This window comes from Lissotriton vulgaris, unplaced genomic scaffold (assembly GCF_964263255.1).
Source record: "Lissotriton vulgaris unplaced genomic scaffold, aLisVul1.2 SCAFFOLD_375, whole genome shotgun sequence".
In the NCBI taxonomy this organism is placed as follows: domain Eukaryota; kingdom Metazoa; phylum Chordata; class Amphibia; order Caudata; family Salamandridae; genus Lissotriton; species Lissotriton vulgaris.
In genome coordinates this window covers 212923-235675 of record NW_028244278.1, presented here as the reverse complement: position 1 = coordinate 235675, position 22753 = coordinate 212923, and the positions used below count along the sequence as shown (strand labels likewise).

At 47.1% G+C, this 22753-nt stretch overlaps 1 protein-coding gene across 1 annotated transcript; it reads left to right on the top strand.

The window, feature by feature from the left end:
* Positions 1-309: 309 nt before the first annotated feature.
* DNPH1 (2'-deoxynucleoside 5'-phosphate N-hydrolase 1) lies at positions 310-21926 on the top strand. The gene is made up of 4 exons (XM_086948771.1): positions 310-710; positions 13494-13565; positions 19800-19910; positions 21611-21926. The coding sequence occupies exons 1-4, from the start codon at positions 566-568 to the stop codon at positions 21745-21747; spliced, it is 465 nt and encodes a 154-aa protein (XP_086804897.1). The 5' UTR covers positions 310-565; the 3' UTR covers positions 21748-21926.
* Positions 21927-22753: the final 827 nt, after the last annotated feature.

Genomic DNA, 22753 nt, shown 5'->3' with positions numbered 1-22753 from the left:
TAGAGAGTGTCACGCATTTTGCGTTATGGTTGCCGATGGGCACACCCACACCATGACAGATGTCACGCAGAAGCCGTCTGAAAACGTGCCACCGGTGGGTGTGTCCGTTACGTACTGAGGCGCACGTGCTGGCGGGACCCACACACCTGTCACGCGCCTCGAGGAGGAAAGCGCGAGGTACCACGTGACCTCCCGACCCGCCCTTTACGAGCCAAGCACGCGCGACAACTTGGACAAGCTCTGACCGAGCTGAGGTGCCGGTGGGCGTGGCTTCCGACCACACCCGCCGCCGTGTCCAATCGGGTAAGCTACTAGAAGCGACCGTGATGGGATGGGTGTAACCCGCCGCTAAAGATGGCCGCCAGCGGGCCACCACTCAGCACACCAGGCAGTCTAGTGTTCGAAGTAGCCTATGACGGAACGTTCCAGGGTCACGTGGTGCTGCGCGCGGGGACTTTGGACTGGCGTTCTGAGCACCAACTGTCACAGCGCTCTGCAGGGTCACGTGGTGCGGCGCGCGGGCTTCTCTCAGTGATCGGCGGCTCCTCACATCCGTCCGTCCGTCATGTCCGCCCTGCAGGTGTACTTCTGCGGCAGCATCCGCGGCGGGCGCGAGGACCGGGCGCTCTACGCCCGCATCGTGGACAAACTGCGGCAGTACGGGCGCGTGCTGACCGAGCACGTGGCCTCCGAGGGCCTCAGCGAGCGAGGTAAGGCAGCCCCGATGGGACAAAACAAAGCCCGGCGTCGCCACAGTAAACACCGAAGAAGGACTGGGCGAGCCGAGCCACGTGCGGCCCTGCCTCCTCGCGCGCGCTGGGGCAGGCCGCCGCGTGCGCTCCTGAGGAGGCACGAGCTGGCAGAAGTGTCACGCATCAAGCGGGCGTGCTAAGGACGCGCCAGGCACGTCACGCAGCAGAACACTTGACACGAGGAGGGCTCCTCAAAATAATGTAGAATCATACTTTAAAATGCATGTTTTCGACTTAGTACATCAGATTCTGTCACCGCGTTGAAATACATTTATAATACGCTAGTTTTGAAACATACACTTTACATAGCTGCCAAGGTTTCAAATTCCTATGTGTGACATTTTAATGTTTTCAGTGTAATTATGAGTGACATTTCAATGATTATGAGTGACACTTTTTCACGAGCGAAATCAAGCAATGAAGATGAGGGACACATATAAATATCAGAAATTACACCCATTTGAGCAACAAAAAACTCCAGGAACATCTTAAAACTCCTGCAAAGCCCCAGAAATGTTCTCTGTCGACGTGGGACCTGGCCCAACAAGAAGGATGTGTGAGGCCTCAACATGAACAAGTTACACACAGAGGCATCTCAGCTGGATAAGTGCCACACTCTCAGCTGATTCACGCGCAGACAGGCTGACGAGCACCATTTTGCATTGTCCAGTCACAGGCTGAGTTTTGCGCAGTAATCTCCAATACAACATAGCCGACACCTTATTGTCAGAAACCTGCTTTAAATGACCCCCGGCGGTTTTGAGAAATAAACCGCAAACGTAAAGGAGGAGACAGAAACTCACAGCTCGAACCACGGCCGTCAGCCAGTTGCCCATTAGCTATTCTCATTCTTTTAGCATTACCTTTACAACGACAGTGACATTGCAGACTATACTGTCCTGTTTTGAACATGCTGTAGATTACAGGCTGTTCATTAAGACATCACATGCCATTAACTGCAGACTACACATGTATACATTTGTAAAAGGTGGAGGGAGAGGGATGAAAAGAAAGAAGAAAATAGGAGGCGGTAGAAGAGAGGGAAGGAGGGAGACAATGGGAGTAGGGAGAGGGGGGAGGAGGTAGATAAAAGGAGGAGAGAGTGGATAGAGGGAAAGAGATAGAAAAAGAAAGGGTATAGGTGATATTGGAGGAGCGAGAGAGATGGGCAAAAATCTGAAATGGAAGTGGAAAAGCAAATGTGAGGCATTTGACATGGCTATTGCAGAAAGTAAATCTAGCCAGAGGTGCGCTGGCCTGCTTGGTTAATTTATAGATACGATCTCGGTTATGGGATGGAAGACGAATGTGCTGCTCTGCTGTGAATAACTGTACTGTTGCCTGGAAGCTGGACGAGCACCCTGCACCTTCCGATGAGTAGTGTGTGTGGACCCCAAATGTGGGTCATACAAAAAGTGTTCCATCTTTGCTGAAGGGACCCTGTCTTTATGGGCTCTACAGGTTCCGCTGTGGATCCTAAAGTAAATGATCATTGAGCATTGAGGTTGCCAGGGAGTGGTGAGCAGAAATGGTTCAAGTGCAACAAGTAACACTTTGTATGTTTGCTTTGTGCTGTACATTTAAAGAGACAGTTGGCAGTGAGTTTTCTCTCCTCCGAGCCGGTGGAAATTGCTCTAGCACTGAGCTCATTCCCAGCTTCTGACTGAAAGATCCAGGGTTACCAGACCACAGACAGAATGCCGATTTTTTTTCGGAAAGCAGGCTGCATGCATTAAGCAAAATTCCTCCGCAGCTCTGTGGGGGTCCGTCAGGGTGAAGGGGTAGTAGCTGGATGACAGGTAGCGATGTGCGACGCCGCCCATGTAAATGTGATGTAAATGTGTTGTATTTGTATAGCGCGAACAGTAACCCGTAAGCATCCTGGCGCTTGTACTCCTACCACAAGGGAACCCCTCCTGGCTTTTCCTTGTGAGGTGTCCACTCCTGGGCATCCCATGGTGAAACCAGGCATCCCTTGTGTATCGGGGGCCGCTGTGGAGACTAAGCAAGCTATTGCCCAGAGTTGCAGCGTGGGGCCCATGCTTAGATTCGGCACTGAGGCGAGAATATCCGGTCAGAGGAATTTAAGCCCGATCCCGCCGAGGCGGGAATCGAACCCTGGTACCTGGCCAGCGCTCTGCATCAAGGTCTGCCGCTCTAACCATTGAGCCACACTTCTCCACTCCACACTTCTCCATGGCAGACGTCTCACCCTCAGACTGCCCCCGAGTCTGTTTCTCCGATTATTATTTTTTTGAGCGTGAGGCGGAGGGGCCGGCTGAGAGCTTCCTTCTGTTCTAGGCCTGTGACTGTGAGAGGCAGCCCCTGGACCATAGTGCAGCGTGATCAGCTCTATGCCTATGGAGCAAAACTGGAGGGGATCACGCCATCACGGGGATGGGTCAGAAGGTACAGGTCAGCTCAGAGGCATGGGAATGAAGGTTAGTAATTAGGGAAAGTCTCAGGGAGGAAGACAGCGAGCAGGTACAGGTCAGCTCAGTGAGCCTCCCCCTGGGCATGGCAGTTTTAGTAATTAGGGAAAGTCTTTAGGGGAGAATCCAGCTGGGCCGGTATTAATGCACGTGTGACGGAGCAGAGTAAAATTATATTATTTATATCATGAAGGGTGTCGATCGACATTAGATCATGTAGCCACGCCAGGACACTACAGATCTTCTGAGCCACTGACTGCAGGCAGCTGCTGATCGCGCGCTGCCTGAAGGAATTGTTCAATCGCACATACCGTGTTTAGCTGCATTTCACTACTTTCTCACATACTTCTCTGCCAGTAATTCTTGCAGCGACTCTGCTCTGCGCGGTAGGCTCAGGCGGCAGGCCTCGAGCCACCATGCAATTGCCGTTTGCCGCCCTGCTTACTCAGTCCTCCGAACCAGGCCATTCAGGTCCTCCAGTGACAGTCCTGATCACTGCTGCTGCAACGGTCACTCCTGTATGGCTCTCTTTGCAATTTTATATCACCGCAGGCGGCGCGGCTGAGGCTCAAATATTTACTGCAGCTTTCTGACTGAGAAGCTGAGCCACGCCATGACGTTTAGACGCAAAGTAGTCCAGCCCCCTCCCTCAAGTTAACTCTCAATCAGCAGGGCATGACCCCCCGCCTCAATGCTCACAAGTAAATGTTTCACTTTCAGCTACTAATAATTCAGCCAGCCGCGAGCGAGCCCTAAGCATGATATAATAAGAGCAGTGCGCGCTGCCAGCTGCCACTCCATTTCAATAGTTTTAGGCAGCGCTAACGGCTTGAGTGACAGCTGTGGGGCTATGCCTAAAAGCGTGACAATACATTTCAGTGCGGTGATGCGGAGCACCGCACTGAAATGCGTTTGTGTCACACACGATGCGTGATACTTGGCAGAACTGACTTTATTTTATTTATTTATTTTAATTTTAATGCATTTTTATGAAGTGTGGACTTTACCCGAAGGTGTCAGAGCACTGTACAATAGAAGCAGTTACGTTACATGAGAGAAATGTTACAAAAATGGAACAAACAAAAATAGCAGGCCACAGAATCAAAATGTAATAATATAATAATAAACCGAGGTGCACGTCAGGGGTGCACCGTGCGTGGTGTGGCTTCGATTCTTATTATATCTGGAGCAACATTGATACGATCAAAAACTATGAAGTTAAATTTTAAAAAAGTAGGTCGTGCATTTTCCCTATTTACTTACATTTGTAGAGGCAGTTTAAGACGGGAGACAAGTAATAGAAAACCATTTTCAACAGTTGCAAGTCTCCCATCTGGATTGCCTAAGTAGGCGTGCATGATTATATTCTATTAAATCAAACATGGGATTCCAGCGAACATCATGAGCGTGCACATTTATGGGGTTCTCGTGCAGTGATGAAGAAACGGGCAACCGGGTGAATACAATAGTTCCAGAGGATCTCAGAATTTGGTTAAGCGAGGAACCAAGATGTATTGTGGCACATCACCACTGGCTACTGGGTGCTCTCGGCTTCAGAGAACAATACGTAAAGGAACTCTGAACCGGTCAACCTATGGATGAGAAGCAAAGAAATGGCATGGCTAGAACTGGGAGCTCATGACTTTGGAACACATACATCCTTTCCTCAGACACTTCTCACTTTTGTATCAAAGCCTCATGTTTCCTATTGATATCAATGAAGAACCCGGTACTGTTCCTGCTAGAACCCTTTCAGAGATGCACTTTATCGGGATACAACGGTGTGCCCAGATTAAGGCCCATCTTCAAAAAATGGTTGCCCTCGGCATAGAGGCACTATGCTTAGCTGACAGCAGTCAATATTCCTGGTGTTTTAATTAAGGCCTTTTAGAAGAAACATGAATAGGACATGAACTCAAAACTATCCAAAAAATATTGTACTTCAGAAATGGAGTTAACACAGTAAGAAATTACCCTAATATCCTTTATTCCTCCTTGTTTCAAGAGAAGGCAGTCCCTGGGGAACTTCGTTTTGATAACTCGTTATTAAATGGTGCACTATCCTTTCCTTCCATACGTACAGTTTGAGTGGTGGTGCTTCCTAAACTCAGTAAATCATGAAATAATTTGGATGCATTGTCACCTGTAAAACCCAAGTCTCCAGATTTCAGGGGTGCATCATCGAATGTTACTTGGTTCATAGCACCTCATTCTCTTATACATTCCCTTTCTTTCGCGTTTTTGAGTTTCACTTCACTTTGGCTTTTCCCCTTGTATAAGGGTCTGAATCGGGTCAAGTCTGTTTTTTTTTCCATAGTCTACTGTATTCAGAGCTTCTTTCCTTGGTACTGCTCTATATTATGATGTATCAGATACAACCCATCTACAGTGACATGTACCCTCTGTTGTGCTTTATCCACTGAAATTCTCATTCCTTAAAAACTGGCTCTTCTACCGTTGTCTGCTCTTGTCCTGCGCCTTTAAGACCCGGTGCACACTGCCTCTACCACTGATCAGAAAACTCACTAGCTGAGGAGTATATGTCCCCTTATAGCTCTTTCTTTGTCTTGGTGTTGAAAGATGATGCACTGCCCCCTGACCCTCGCTATGCTGTGATATGGATAGATGTTGCAATACTGCAGTCCAGCTGGCCTTCGTCCTTCTGCTGAAATAAACACTTGGAAGACACCCATCTGGTAATCGCTATGCTCTACGGTCCACATTATGTATCTGCCACACTGTCCTCATTGCCCCTGAGGCAGTGCTCTAGTGAAAGGCGTATCGTCTCTTTGCAGCAGCTGGTCTGCCTTTCACTTTGCAGGCAGTTTGTGCCTTGCTCTTCTAAGGGAGGCAGGGATCTCCCTACAGCTGGCTGTAGTATTGGGGTGATACCACCCCAGTCTGACGTCTCCTTGGAGCATTCTTTGTTATAGGGGATAGAAAACTTTAATATCCTTGTCCATTTAATCCTTGCTGTCCTTGGAATGAGCACTTGTACATTACAATACAGTGCAGTGTGCACCAGGCTGTTCCCGAAGAGTGCACTATGTCTAGCATTATTTAAGCCAAACCTAAGAATTATCGTAAATTTCTCTGCTGTTCCTAAGTACTCAAGTTCAGTGGAAAGCTGAACGGGGTGCATAGACCCCAAGAAGATAAAATCAATGGGAGAAGGTCAAGAGTAGACCATGGTGTAAGTGCTCCTTGAAGAGGTATGTCTTTGGCTTTTTCTGAATTGTAGGAGATATTGTGTGAATCTGATGTCAATAAGGGTGCTGTCGCAGATCCCAGAAGCATAAACAGACAAGGCTCGCCCACTGATTTTTATCTTCTTGAAATATTTTGTCTCCACTCTCTTGCAGCCGGACTCCGTGTACTGCCCAGAGGCGGGACCGGCGCACGCTTGTATTATTATTAGTTAGGTCTCGCCTATTGTTGCCGACTTGAAGTTGGAAGCGGGACAGGACCTGTGCACGCGCGAACCGCAAGACATGAGCTGTGCACGCGTACTGCTCGCGGTGCTCCTGCTGGCACTATACACGTGCACATCTCCTGTCTGTTTGGGCCGCGCTTATGTGAACACCCTCAGTTGTGCAGTCTACGCCGTGCTGGTTGTACTGCCTATTGCATAATCATCCCCACTGCCGACGCTGCCGCACTCAGCCGCTGAATTGCTGGCCGGATCCGGGATGCCCGGCAGGCCACGGCTCACCGGCACTCGGCCCGTCCTCCAGGCGGTCTCAGCCTGTATGGAGTCTTCAAGGCCCTGTGGGAGGCAAGGCACAGGTACCAGGAGCCCCGCAGGCCACGAGATCTGCAGCTGGTCACCGCGGGCCTGCTGGGCCACCATTTGCGACCAGCGCGGCCATCTCCCCAGGCCGCCGCAAGGCAATTCCGCATGAAGGCTCCAGCGGCGGTCTCTTTATGCCCGGCCCTGGTGATCGCCCATCACTCTGCGACCCCGGTCAGGCCGCACCCCAACTCCGAGCGCACAAGGTCGGCGTGCACAACTCCACCAGCAAGGCGTCTACAGTGGTTCTGCGGTGGCAGGTCTCACAGCCGCCGTTAGTCGATGTCCCTTTTCAGTTTCGGAAACAAATGTGGTTACAAATTTTTTATTAATTTGTTTTCGTGTGCAGCGCCGTCCCCACGCTCGTAATGGCTGCTCGGACAGCCTCTCCTTGCTTCATCCCCGAAACCCTCACCTCGTATCACTATCACACCTCCGCTCAGGGAGCCTCTCCTCACTTCAGCCCCCCACCTCGGATTACATGTAACTTGTTTTTAAAGTTTCCTCTCCACTTACTTGCGTGTTTGTTTTTTTTCAAATACAAGCAAGCAGCTGTCTTTGTTTCATTAAAGTGAAAGCGCAATGGAGCCCTGTGGTTGTACTGCTTAGTCTGGTCGCCCTGTGCTTTCAAGACCACTCCTAGTAAGACCTTTGATAAACGCGTGCACAGACAGCGCTCTCGCCTATAGATTACAGGGCTGAATGCCCGGGCAGCGCTTCCACCAGCCTTTAAATTACATGCCTGCCGGGCAGTGCTGCAGGTCCACACTGCTTCTACGGGGCAGAGTGAGCTTCCAGAGGTGACTGCCTTTAGCGCAGAGTTCCCCACAACGCAAAACCAACATCCGGGCTCGTCCCTCACACAAAATAAACCTAGTGTGCTGGTGATCAAAAACTATGACGTGATCATTAATAAAAGAGCCATTTAAATCAAAGAAGAAGCTGTTGATGTTTTCTTTTCATTTAAGGCCAGCATGTCGGTAACCATGTAATTTTAGACACTAGGTCAACATCCTTCCCATGTGTTAAGTTTTTTACTAAGATCTTACAGTATTTCAGAAACACGCGTCACGCTAGCTGGTTGTGTCCCCCCCAGCTGTTCTTCGGTACCCAGCCGCCACTGAGTTTCCTCCCTTACCCGAGGCCATAGCTGACATTCCTCCCATCTCTGCTGCCAGGTATAAGCTTCCTCCCAAACTGAGCTGTACAACCCGCAACTCTGCTCCCTTCCAGAGCTGAGATCCACGACTCTGCTGCCTGCCGGCCCTAGCCCCACTGAACATCCCACCAAACACAGGACCCGCTGCCAAGCAGCTCTTGGGCCCATTAGGCTCCCGAGCTCGCCTCTCTCCGGCAGCAGTGCAAAAGCCACGCATGCCGTCTTGGCAAAATGTTTTCCTGCTGCTGGCCAGAGATATAGAAAATGGCCAGCCTGCGCTCGTGTGACGGGAAGTAAAGGGATTCGGGGGGGGGGGGGGGGTCAGTAACTCCAGATACCGTTTCCAAAGGAAAGGGTACCCCCACCAAACCTCCCTCTAAAAACGATTCCAGGGCCCCCACCAAGAAACTGGAAACATACGGCATGGGTGAGTAACAACACCAGTTCATTAGTTTGCTTCTCCGCTTTTTCTTTGCTTTTTTACATTTATTTTGGGAGGGATTGCTTGTTTGACTATTGAGATGGGCATAGTTTTAATATGGCTGGAATTGGAGTGGAAAGCAATAGAACTGCTCCTTGTACTCCTGTTTTCTCAGGCTTGGCATGAGTAAACAAATGCCTCTGTTTTCCACGAGAAAAGAACCCGTAAAACGATGGGTAAGTGAGTGTTTATTTGACAGGTTCAGTGATGACGAGCCGACAATGGTCTTCCAAGGGTGTAGTCTGATGCATGCCCTGGACGCTCCATTATCTGGAGAGCTGGTAGCCTTACGTTAACTGAGACCATCAGACAATGTAGACATGAAGGAGGCAAACACTATGCAAGGGGTGCAAACAGACAAGACACATGCATGTGATGAACGTGTTGATTCTGGGTGCCAGGTAACTAATAGCACTGTGTTTGTAGGGGCGCAGCACGGCAATCATTTGCAATGCAATAGGTCTCGCTTTTGCAAGAGTTTATGCTATTAGCATTGTAGATGACTATGCCTTTTGTTTTGAAAACCAAAACATAAATGAAAGGCATTGTAATTTCCAATGCCAATAGCTCAAACTTGTTTTCTACCTGTCGCCTGCCCAAGATCAGGAAGCAGGCATACCGAACCGGCACCTCCTCACCACTTCCTGTCAGTCAACAGCAACCCCCATGCCCAGCCTGCACAGAGAACTACACTGCTATGGCACAGCACTACCAACTGCCGGTCTTCCTGCCCCTACACGGTTACCATGTGCTGCAGCCACAGGACAGTGGCTACATTGCCCGTGTCTACCCCGCAACACGTTGTTCCTGCCATGGAGGTTTCCCACAGCCAGGTGCAGTTAATAAATACAGGGACCCAAAGATATGTGGCAGCGCAGAATAAGAACGGACGTGGTACAGGTAGGCTTTTAAAAATGTATTTATTAGTTTTCACTTTTATATAGCGCAAACTTTACTTGCAGGTATCAGAGCGCTTTAAATCAGCATGCTTATAACAAGCAAGACTAGCACTCTATATTACTGCCAACTTTGCTTAGCATAAGCAACAGTCAACCATGCACAAACAATGTGTATATACCAATTGCAAATTAAAAAATTATAATTATGCAAAGCATTGTCATTTACAATGCCAGTAACTCAAACTTTAATGCTGCGAGACCTATTGCATTGTAAATGCTTGTTTGTTTTGCCATGTAAACTGGGGTCTTGTTGAGGGTTTAATAAGTGATGCAGCTCGTCTTAAAGATAATCAGGGCTGTAAAGAGGAGTCTGTTTAGGTCTTTTAATATTGGGGAGATGTGGTTACATTTCTTTGAACTCTTCATGAGCCACTGCATAAGGGATACCTTTCAGGAGTACCAAGGTAGTATTGGGGAGACGGCTGAGCAGGGCACTACTTCTGTCCAGATTGGAGGAGAGCAAGGCGTGTTCACTTCTTCCGAAGTTATGTTGTGGCAGAAACAGTTTCCCTTTCTTCAAGAGGGAGAGTTGAAACCAAACTGTCTTGGTCTTCCTTGCAATATGTTGCTTGAATGAGAGGTCTGTGTCAAGGGCGGATCCCAGAAATTGACATGCTGTGTGAGCTGGGAAGTATAACTTAGGTTAAGTTGGAGTCCGGCTTGAATGTTGAGTTATTTAGTGCTTCTGGCAAGCAGGAGGAATTCAGTCTTTGTAGAGTTTAGCTTCAGAAATATAGTTGACATCATGAGATTGGATGAGCTCGAGACATCGACTTGGGTCTCTGTCATTGGTTGAGAATATGTTTAGGCAGAGTTGGGTATCATTTGCATGTTGATGGGTGTTGACACTGCGGTCTGCAAGAATGGATCTGAGAGGTTCCATGGAGAGGATAAAGGTGGTGGGGGAAAGGATGAAGATCTGAGATGCACTAAATGAAGCAGGAAGTAACCCAGGAGATAGGGCTTGTTTGTCAAAAAGCTAATTTCACGAGCAGATACTGATTTAGGTAAAACGTCCCCATTTTAAGACAGTGCCTGAAAATCCCACGCATGTTTTCAGGGTGTTAACAGGAGCTTGATGGCTGATTGCGTCGAAGCCTGTAGAGATGTCAACCAGAAGGCATGGTTTGTTCCTGTTGTTAAGGAGAATGGTTTCACTGCTTGAGTGTGGCTGCATTGTGGTCTGTATCCTGATAAAAAATGTTTTTTGCTGATGTGCTCCTGTAGTTGGGTATAGACTTATGTTTCTAGATTTTTCCTGTGAATAGAAGGTGGGTAATAGGACAGAAGTTGGTGAGGTGGGCTGGGTCAAGGGATGGTTTCTTTAGTAAGGGCAGGATCTGATCTGTCTTAAGAGCATCTTGGAATTTTCCGTGCCATACAGAGGTGTTGGCAGTGTGGAGAAGTGGTGTGAGCGCCTCTCCCTAGAGCGGTTGTAGTGTAGTTCCTAGTTTCCCACTAGGCCCTGCGCATTGGAATAACATAAACAGTAGTATCGACGTGGAACTGCTTCTATTCCAGGCCTCCACTGACTATGCTAAACTTAATTGGGTTGTGTTACCAACTAGCTCAGAGGTCACTGGAAACTTTCTTCTCTGCATAGGAAGTGATCAGCTTCCCTGGCACAGACAAGAAGGGATTCAGTTTTCCAACAACCGTGCAACATGACAACTTTGCTCCTCAGATCAAGAGTCAATCTCTAGGGTCGTGTGAAACAATAGACATAGATTTCACTCAGTCAGTCTAGTGCAGTTTACTTTCACAGTATGTAGAGAATAGAGAGACGGGCGTGTATCAATAAAGGTTAACATTTATTGAACAGTCTTTCTTCTTGTACAAGAGAAATGTATTGCCACAATTGCAATAACTGTTATTATAAAAAGTACGTACAGTAAGATAAGTATTGCGAAATAGAACTGTAAAAGCATTGATATGGTTTCTTAGCCATACAATGGTTTAAAAGTAATAAAACATATATACAGTCATATATACATTAGGCTAACATACTCAACTGGTGCTTCTAACTAAGCCTACCCCAGTGTGCCTGACCTAAGCCTAACACGTGAAAGGGGGAGTAAGTAAGTAGCTTAAGTTAAGTTGGTTTTGCCAAGGTTTGTTTCAAGAATTCTCGTCTAAGGGTTTAGTCAACACCATACCTCTGAATAGAATGATGGAGGATTGGTATCTCCTTCAGGGGTCTCTCTCGATATCCCAGTCACCCGCGAGGGTAAACCGGAAGCGCCGGGACTGGATTTCTCTGCACGAGAAATGCAGCGGCTTCTCTCAGCGCGTCGAGGAAGGAGGGGTGACAGCGTCCGCGGGCAGCTGGGCTGGATGTCTTCGCAGAGGACGGCTGCACGGCTCCTCAAGCGTACTGCACCATAGTTCGCGCTGTAGCGGCGATAATGGTAATCAGCAGCTTCACCACCACAGGATAGCAGGCTGCAGCGACAGAGTGCTAGATTTACCAACACAGGGTCATGCAGGCAGCTGGCATCAGCAACAGGCAACAAACTCACAGCTCGTATCTCTCATTGCTTAAGGCAACGTTGGTAATATTTATACCTGACAGGTGCCGGGTTTGACGCAAGTTTGCTGGACATAAGACGTCAATTAAAGATGTCACTAGGAAGTGACAGTTATCAGTTGCTCATTAGAGTTCCATTACTAATCAAAACATAGCAAGCGGGGATTTCCAGGTTTGCTGAGTTTTTATCTTGTTGAAGAACTCGGAGTGTTATCTAGGAATATCAGATAGTGACTGCTGCTCTGTCATTGCACTAATTGGTCGCAAAGGAAGTAGCAGAGATTCATGCTGGAATGTGGCTCTGTTCGTGTGAGGCCAGAGATGACTTTTCAGAAAATCGCACTTGAACGGTTATGCCAATATAGGGAATAAATGGATTTATAGCCGAATAGGGGCATAAGGTCACAGTATCGATCAGGAACCTAGATAAGCACGCAACACGGTTTGATGATGGAAGGAGCATCTTCTTAGGAGGTTGTCCTGAGAGAGTACAGTATGTTGGAGAGATGTGCATGATCGATCAATTGATGTTCAGGATGATGTATAGAACTATTTATTAAGATGCTGAAAGCAGAAACCTAACTCGGAAGCTACAAATCCGTGTGCAAAGTAGTGTACAAGCTGTTGGAGAATTTAGAATTCTCTACGCAGTCGGCATGGAAGGAGTTTATCTGTGGTGGATTTGAGCACTATTCTTTGAAAAGTGTGGTCCTCTCTTCCTTTCTGAAGTGTAGAAGAGGGAGCAAGCCAGATGTCAGATCATAGGTGCTCCGCCATGAACGCGCTCGGTCTGATTGCTGAGTGTGTAGAGCCCAAGATGCAGCCCCTTGATTAGTCCTTGCTGCCCCCTTTGGGTGAACCAAGACTGCTTAGAAGGGGAGAGTGATGAATGGTGAAAAGAGAAAGATTCCATGCTCTCACTAGCTTTTACCGCAGGACCTCCCTGCACCACATAGTCAGACTATTGTATGAGTGAAGCTCTTGGATCCTGAGCCTTCGCTGCTGCCGTGGTCTCCCCTCTACCTCTTGAGTGGCCCTATTGTCAACCTGCAACGTTCCAGTAATGTGAGAGCTGATCCCTTTGAGGTTTTGTGGCTTCATGGTCAAGAGGAATCTAGTCCAGTTGCTGTGCAAACTGTGCAGCCAGACTTTACTTCAAGCTAAGATGTTCTGTTCAGGATCAGAGAGTCTCTGATCTCTTGTTTTTTCCCCACCCCGTGAGAGAATGGGGGATAGCCTCATGCGTTTTGTTCATGGCAGACGGTGTTGTTTCTGGGGGTTGAGAATGGAAGATTTGGGGTCTCCCGTACTCTTCACACCCTGTTTTTCACAGGCTAAGAGGTTCCTCATTGGCATTTTCTGACCAGGCCCTGAATTTTCTGTTTTCCTGCAGGTGAGGATGCTGTTCAAGATGGAGATAAGGTCATCCACGACCGAGATCTGAAGTGGCTGGAGCAAGCCGACGGTGAGGCTTCTTTAATGTCTGGGTCTTATGGGAAGTTTGAAAGTGTTTACATTTTTTGGGGGGTGGGGCATTGCAGCCTCTTGTTGTCTTGAAGGGTGTACCTCAGTCTCAATAATCGGATGGATATGGTGCAATGCTCTTTGTTCACCGGTGGAAGTAGATTTTGTGATGTTACAGGCTACTGTGAGTTTGGAACATTAAGTTTCTACGAGTGAGTCCTTTTACAGTCCAGGCACCAGCACTATCCTCTGTTTAAAGTTACCGCTGGAGCTTTACTTACAGGCTAACAGACTTTACTCGGGGTCTCCAGCTTTTCCCTCGAGGTCTGTAATTTTTCTGTGGAAAACTGTACGCGCCTGTGGGGCTCACACCTCAGTGTAAGCCATGTTGGGTATCGCTAGCAGAGTTTAATGGGACAAGCCAGCTGAAGAAGTGCTCTGGAAGCCTTTTTCAGCTCAGGCTGAATGAGTTATGATTACAACTGCAACTGTTTCTCACAGCACTTGTAAAGATGTTCGCTGAGTCCTTAACTTGGCATAAGGCTGCCGGCAAGACATTTATTTCTGGAATTGAAATCCCCTGAACCATTAACTCTTAAACTCTCAGAACATGGATTTGCTTTGTGAAATTGACCATATTTAAACATACTTACCAATCTTGCTTCTTAAAATTTTACTTTAAAAGTGATGCGCAAAAAAACTTTAAAAAAAATAAGCTTTAAGTATTCTTTTCAAATCTCTAATATGTTTGCTGTGTATTGTTTTTGAATACACCGGGCACACTTCTGAGCGCTAACAGAATTATAATAGGGTGGCAAACCTCTTGGATCTCTTAATGTAAAGCAGAACCTGTCCCAGTCACACTTCTTAGTGTTAGTGGAAGATCTAACAATCCCAACGTACTGTGGTGCCTAAGAAGAGTCCTTGCCGCCTTGTTTTCCAGTGTCAGAGAACATCCGAGTACAGGCTCCCTAGGTCGTGGCCCGGGCACCCTGCACCACCTTGATGCGATTGCTTTTTGTTGTTCATAGTTGACGTCAGCCTTTAAAACGACAACATTTGAATCCTCCACCTTGGCCTGACATGTAGTGAGACGTGCATGTATGAAGGCAACCACCTCCCAACATCACAGGACACCTTATCTTGCACATCTTGTCAATCTGTGGAGTAAACCAGTCTTCTTCTCCGATCAGTCTCAGTTCTAATAATATGAACAAGTTGATTCTCTGTGTCTTACTGAGTCAACTGCTAGTTAATCTCCTGGGGGTTCCGGCGCCTCCAGTGTTTCTGTGTCTTCCTTTTTGGATCCATGACCATTTCTGACCACTTAAAAGAAGTCACACACAAGTCCACCCTCAGGGCCTCATTTATCGGGAATTTGCACAGAGTAGGGCAGCAAGTCTGCTGCGCTGCATTGGCCTACGGCAGAGTGAAAGGGCAGGAATGCACCGTATTTTTGCAATACAGTTTTTTATTCCTGTCCTTTCTCCCTGTGCTGGTGCCATTTCGGCAGCCTAGCGCCAACGTAGGCACCCTTGCACCATGGTGCAAAGGTGTCTGTTGTTTTATTTCATGTGCAGGGAGGGGTACTTTCCTGCTCAAAAACAATCCATAGAGGCGTTTTCCAATTTCTGTGTGTTGTAGAATGCAGCGCGTTACGCCGCACCTGTGTGGTGAGGGGGTGCAGAAGGTTTTGGCTCTTCCTCAGGTTCACATGCTCTCTTAAATCTGAGGAAGTGTCAAAATCCATGGGTGTTGCGTGGGAAAACCCACTGAAGCATCCCTGTCGCAGAGTAAGGGGAAATGTGATGATGGAAAGGCACTCTGCGAATAAGTCTTGCTTCCGCGTTCTAAATCATCTGAAGTCTGTGAATCTAGATTATGCTAATAGTGCAGACTATTAGCATAATGTAGATGAGATGTTCCAGTTGCGTGAACTACTGTCCTCCTGCTATCCCCTGGCAAGAGGTGCAGGATTTAAAAAACAACGTTTTTAGCTTGCCAAAGCAGACAGATGGAACATGGCGTATGTGGTTTTTGAAAGATCGATCTGAGTCCCACTTGACGCCCAGGTTTCTAGCTTCTTTAGCCCGACAAGGCGGCGCTCCTAACTGAGCTGCCCACTAAAGTCCTGTGGGCGGGGGAGATGGCTGATCAAAGAACATGATCTCCGTCTTGTCTGCATTTTATTTCAGCTTGTTGTTGTTCATCCAGCTAGTGATGTCTTTGAGGCAGCCCATCATTCTAGCAAATGAGTCCCTTGACTGATCCTGAAAGGAGAATATCAGCTGGGTATCATCTGCTTATGAAACAGCCTTCAGCTGCCAGGTGTCAATAAGATTGAAGAGTGGTACCAGGTGGTATTAAAGAGCAGGGGGCTTAATGCAGAGCCATGTGGTACCCCACACCTTAGAGGCTTAGGTGATGATTGGTGTGGTGGCAGAAATACACTTTGAGTGCGATTATGGTATGGAGGTAAGACTGGATCCAAGCCAGCTGTTCAAGTCTGTTTAGCAGTATGGAATGAGCAACCGTGTCAAAGGTCGCAGATAGATTTAACAGGATCAACATAGCAGATGCTCCCAAGTCCATTGACATTCTTATGGGCTCTGCCACCTCCGCCAAGGCGGTTTCCGTGCTATAATCTGTACGAAATCCTGACGCTTGTCATGAGAGTCGACATACTTGGTGAGTTGGCGCTGCGTTATTTTTCCCACCATTTGTGCCAGTAGCAGAAAAATAGACAGTAATTCCCAAGCTCCTTGGGGTCGGCGATAGGTTTTTTCAAAAGAGGTAACATGAGAGCCTGTTTCCAGACATCCGGAAAGATGCCAGTGGACAGTGACACATTCCCAATGTAATTCAGTACTGGATTAATCCTGTGAGCAAGTGATCTGAAGATCTTGGGAGGACATGGGTCAGTGGGAGATCCCGACTTGCTCCTCAAGATTTCAACCAAGGATTGTTGCAGGGTTATATGAGCAAACACCGTAAAGGTGCCCTCAGTCTTGCAGGTTGTTGAAGCCTGGGGAGACAATAATGGCTCCTCCGATGTGAAAGAGGAGTATACATTCAGAATCTTCTTCTCGAAGAAGATGGATAGGTTAGAACTTAGAACATCATTTTTAGGTGGGCAACATTTTCCCTTCAGACACAGAAGGGTTAGTGAAGGATCTAACGATCCCAAAGATCTCTTTGCTTGAGTGCTCCACACCCTCAATCTGTTTAACGAAGTACTCTTTCCTGGCCACTCCCATCCTTTTACGCAGTTTTTTTGTAGCTGTCTCCTACTTCTGCTTCGCTTTCAGGGTATATATCTTCCTCCATTACCTCTCCAATCTCTTGCATCCACTTTTTTTTCCTCCTGAGATCTTCCGAGCCCACAGGCCCCAGAGCCTCCTGAGAGATTCCTGGGCATTGGTGGACAAGCAAGAGACCTGTCATCCGTGGCCTCCGCTTCAGGTGGTATTATGGAGTGAAATCCATAAGATAGACTAACAGCATGCACTGAGTGAACTCCGAATATTGGCACCCACTGGGAATGAAGATCAGTGTAGGAAGTAGCCGGTTGGTGCTGCACAGGTCTGGAACACATGTGATCTAAAGTGCAGAGGATGTAGACTGCAACGTAGTTGAAGGGTGCAAAATTGAGTTGTGATGAAGAAACACCACACACCTGAGGCAGGATGCCACACATCTCCCTCCTTAGCACGAGTAACAACATAACAGGTGAGCTCAAAGTTAAACTTTGCATAACAAGTATACTAGGAGAGAACCTCTAACGGGATGATCGCAGAGAGGGATGGGACCATGGCAGGAGGGGAGGAGGAGGGGGGAACAAGCGGAAGACAGGAGGGACGGAAGAACATATTATTGAAATTGTATTGATAACAGATAATCAGTGGAATAATTTAATTAGGTAGAAGAAAGAGGGGAGCATTTCATAGCAATTACCATGGAAACAAAACCAATAGTTTCAGCTAATTACAAAGACTTTGAGATGAGCCGGGATGCAGGTCTTCCGTCCACTCATCCTGACCAATGGTTGAGACTTGTCCCTGTCAGTTACACTTGCCTAAATCCCCTGTTCAGGTCCTCCATAATGACCATACTTCCCAGAATCCATATTCTTCCATCCTGCTTTTTTACAGCATTGCGAAAGAGTTTGATAATCTTGAGGGGTTCAGTGAATGTTAACCTTGTTCGTGACCAGTAAGAGCCGTCAGTATGACCCATTTTCCCTGCTTAACCCTGATTAACTTTGTCCTGTGTCCCTGGTCATATAGTTCCTTCCTTGCCATTTACAATTCTACCTCCCTTCTTCTCCAAGTCTGGCTGGTGTCCTTTTTTATCCATCCCATCTACCACTTCATGCAACCTGGCAGTAGCCTTGAGTTGGATTTGCAACCTTTCAACAGTTCAAAAAGTGTCCTGTCAGTAGACTGGTGTGGAGTGAGGCGATAGGCTTCCAACGTTGTCATTGTTTCCTCCCTCCAACATAAACCATTGCTATTGGCTAATTGAATATTTTCATTGAGAGTTTTGTTGAATCGCTCCAGTACTCCGTTTGTTTCTGGATGGTAAAGAGCACAGAGTTTGTGTCTTATCTCATTGCCATCCAAAAACTTCATTTGTCTGGAGCGAAATTGTGTCCCGTTATGTTAGTATTGTGCTTGGCAAGCCTTCTGTTATGAACACTTACACCAGAATTTGATCCCTGCACCGGAATTGGCATCGGTCACAATTTAAATCTCTGGCCATCTTGAGAAAGGATCAAAGACACAAGTATGTATGTGGAATTACCATCACCCGACGAAAGACCGATTAAGTCCACCGCCACCTCCATCCATGGCCTCTTGGGGAGCCCTTGACACACCATGGGTGGGGTGGGTTGTTCGTTTTGAGGACCTTGTCACTGGTTGAGCAAGGTAAACAGTCTCTCACCAACCTTTCCACTGCTACGTCAATTGCCGGCCACCAAAAACCTGGTGCAGCCTCTGCTTAGTTTTAGTGATGCCCAAATGGCCCTTGTGTGCTACTTCTATTAACCTCTTCCCCAGGGTGCTTGGGGCATCACTTCTGTGCCTCTAAGTAGACAACTCTCCCTCTCTGACAGCTCTCCCCTGACAATCCGGTATGGCCTTAACTTTACCTCAATTTTATTTTCAGTGTCCCACCCTTTAATCAACAACTCTGCCACATTCTTAAGGATGGGATCAGTACGAAGTTCCTGTTTCCACATGCCCTCTGTGTCCCCTCTGGGACACTTTTTAGGGGGGGGTCCTCATCCTGGTCTTTGTCCATCACCTCACACTGAACACTGTCTGCCTTTCTTACTAAACGTGACCGACAATCTGCTGTATAGTTCTTAACTCCTGGAACATACTCTACCTCAAGCTAAACTCTTGTAAGATTACTACGCACCTCTTTTCCGGCTGGAGATCTCTACTATACCTTTGTTTGTGAAAACCTCTTTGAAGAGGTTTATGATCAGTTTGTACTCTGAAGACTGTTCCCCATACAAAGTCCTTACATTTGCTGAGTGCCCAGTGTACAGCCACGGTTTCTTTCTCAATTACTGAGTAATTAAACTCTGCCTGTCTTAGTTCCCTCGAAGGAAATGCAGTCATGTGTTTCCGTGTAATATCTTCCTGTAGTAGTACATCTCCTATACCCTTACAACTGGTATCAGTTGCTATGATGGTGGTTCCCCTGGTATAAAGGATTGGAGACTAGGCGTGTCAGACGAAGCTTTCTTGATATCTAAAAATTCACTCACACGCTCCTCATCCCATGAACATGTTGTATTCTTTTTGAGCAGTTTGCGAATCTGGAATGTGCAGCCAGCAATGTTTATGAACATGCTATAGAATTCGACCATCCTCAAGAATGACTTGAGCTCATCCTTATTCTTGGGGGTCTTTCCTCAAATTTAGAAGTGTACCTCTCTTTCACAGTCCCTTATTTTATTTTTTTAATATCTTTTATTTTATGGATTTCATGTATGAAAACAAACACAGGTGCATTAGTCAGGGAAAGATCCCTGGAGCCCCCCCAGAGTCCAACCAACTTACGCACAAACCAAGCCTCCAGCTCCAGCAGTCGCATTTGATATCCCATCAGCAAGTTCCCGGGACAGGAATGAGATACCTGCCCCCGGTCATGTAATGCAAATGGTGCTGTAGCAAACAAGAAACTCGTCGGCTCCTGACCCACAGTCTCTTATTTTTTACAGTGGTCATCGCAGAGGTGACACAACCATCTCTTGGTGTTGGATACGAGCTTGGCCGGTCTGTGGCCATGAAGAAGAAGATCCTATGCCTTTTCCGGCCCTCTTCTGGTCGATGTAAGTGTCCCTACAGTCGCCTTGCACTATTCTTTGTAGCAACCTATAGACGTTGGGCTGTGGGAAATGTAGACTTTGCAGAAGAGAGTGCAGAGAGTGGGGACAGGTCAGAGAAGAGGGAAAGGAGGTGGAGATAGGAGGAGGAGAGCATATGGCAAAAAAGACAAATGTGAGGGAGAGAAGGAAGTTGCAGAGAGTGGGGTCCGATATATGGGGGGTGAGTGGCTCAGAGAGGGGAGTGCCATGGAGGTGTAGACAGGAGAGCAACACAGAAGGGGCTGAGAAAGTTAGAGCAAAGTCCATGAGATCTTTACAGATAGAGTATTTATCATATAGTGAAGGCATCCAAATCACTTTTTTTGAAAAAGGGTGCTTCCTCATGAACTTGTGAACATAGGTACTAGTTAGAGGAAAGCTTGATGACTGCACTAGCGACTGTAGAACTGGCAATACATGCGTCGATGCATTTTTCTCACAGTGACTTGAAGCACAATATGGGGCTTGAATTGACATAATAATGCTGCAATCTATCCTCCATTGTTCCATACCACCTCCCCTGCACGTTGTTGGCAAGGATGAGCAGTATTACGTTGCATTGTGCTTGCCTGTTGATTGACTTTGTCCGGTGGTCCCAAAGGCATTAATGCTACAGAGTGTTTCCAGCAGTGTCACAAGACAGTATCCGGAACCTACAGTTAGGATGGAGCTCCAGACTCATCTAGCCATTTTAACCCTTTCACACTGCACGGTCCACGCTAAAGTGCCTACGCAGTGGGTCAACACGGCACCGTCCACTGCACTGGGTTCACAGTGCGATGTTAATGCAGCCATAAGCTCAGATCCATGAACCGTGAGTCTACACACAATATTGAAAAGCTGCACAGTTTATAGGTAAAGAGCAGTGTATACTTTGTATGCCATCTGGGTTCTGACATTTAATACAGACTGGCTAGGGGGCCTGGGTCTTACGTGTGTGGCAGCGCTTGTTCCTGGCTAGTCCTACCTGGTAGATGGCCTTGGGAGCCTTGTTCCATAGTCGGAGGTAGACACACCATGGCAGCTTTAGACCATTCTCTGTAACTAGCCTTTGTAAAAAGAGGTTTTCATGTGACATAGACTCATTCCTACCGTATAAAAAACAATTGCATTTCTGATTTTTTGGTGGTTGTCTCTGGGGTTGTACTGTGCTTTGTGGTTGCGCTGGATTGGAAGATTTGCTCTTGTTTGGCTGTTTGCTCTTTTGTGGGAACTTAGCTCATCAATGGGTTTCCCTCTTATTTAGGGGGTCTTGTTCTAATGTTGGGGTTTCACTCCTCTGTAGTGGAATTGGTGCATGTCTCGTTCCTGTGTTGGTTGCTCTTCAGTGGGGATTGTTTTAGTTTTGAGGGCCGCTGTTCTGACCATTTTGGTTCTGGTGACACAATTCTGTGGTTTTACCTGCCGGGGTTGTTTCTATTCTGTGGATGGTGTGGTTGTGTGGCTGTTGCTGTGAGGCTGCCTTTTTCTTGGCGGTTGCTTTCAGGAGAGATTGATCTGAAAATCATTTGGCCTGTGTGATAAGGTCATATAGTGGAATGATTTTTCTCCTATCATCCCAAATTCTGCCACTGCCAGCTGTGTCCTTCGCACACCTGAAGATATTGTTGAGGATCAGCAGATCTGCCTTTTTTCACACACCTCACACTCTTCATCCAATACAGGTTTGTCAGCCATGGTACGTGGGGCAGAAGACAACAAACGCTTCTCTGTGAAAGATTACCAGGAGCAGGATATTGAGAAAATCCTGGAAGAATATTTCAGAGCCACCTTCCCTGATGCCCTCACAATGCAGCTATGAGACGAAGTTGACTGAGAGACAACGTTCTTTGTTGTGTTTTACCTTGGAACAGAAGGCATCCACGTTGGACTGCTTACATTCATAACATTTTTTGTATATAATGTTTAGCATTGATTAAATTGTTATTTTGGTTAGTTCTTACAAATGTGTTTTTGTAATAAAAATGTTACATTTCCTCATTTCGATATTTCTTTTTGTAACTTGAGTAAACATTAAGATGTTAGAGAAATGTGTAGCTAGTGTAAATAATCACCTTAACATGGTGCTACGTTTAATTCTGATATTCCATGAACTGAGGCAGAAGTGTGGTTTGCAAGCATGCATCACTTTTGGCTATCATTGATGCTAACCGTAGATGTTAATGGTGGCCTGTTGAGTTGTCAGTAGCGGTCCCAGCGCTGATGGGAAAGGATGAAGCCACCTAACTGTAACAGTTAGTACTGATATTACTAAATGGTGTTCTGCTAACAGGAAGCAACAAAATAGGTTGGTTGGAATGTCTATGCGTTCCAAAAGTTTAAGCTGCAGTTAAAAAACCCCTCCTACTTGCTGCCAGGGTCCACACTCAAAAGTTGGAATACATGCATCTTCACCAAAATGGAGTTAAAAGTTCTCAACCTTACGAAGACCCTTCAATCAATCAATCAAGGGTTTGTAAAGTGCAAATACTCACCCGGAAGGGTCCCACGGTGCTGGACGGAGGAGCAGATCCGTCTAAGTGCTGGGGTTTTTCGAAGAGCCAAGTCTTGAGGTCCTTCCTGAACTGGGGTAGTGTTGGAGATAGTCTGAGGTAGAGGGGGAGGGTGTTCCAGGTCTTGGCAGCGAGGAAGGAGAAGGATTTTCTTCTGGTTCTGGTCTTGCAGATCCATGGGACGGTGGCCAGGGCAAGCTGGGCGGAGCAGAGATGTCTTCTGGGTGCGTGGAAGGAGAGGCAGATGTTTAGGTATGTTGGTCTGGCATTGTGGGGGGCCTTGTAAGCGTAGGTGAGGAGTTTAAAGGTTATTCT

Bases quoted from the DNA above. Each gene is read 5' to 3' on its own strand.
- DNPH1 (XM_086948771.1), top strand. From the start codon at position 566: ATGTCCGCCCTGCAGGTGTACTTCTGCGGCAGCATCCGCGGCGGGCGC. The intron at 13,566-19,799 runs GTGAGGCTTCTT...TATTTTTTACAG, and splicing joins GTGGCTGGAGCAAGCCGACG to TGGTCATCGCAGAGGTGACA. The intron at 19,911-21,610 runs GTAAGTGTCCCT...CATCCAATACAG, and splicing joins CCGGCCCTCTTCTGGTCGAT to GTTTGTCAGCCATGGTACGT.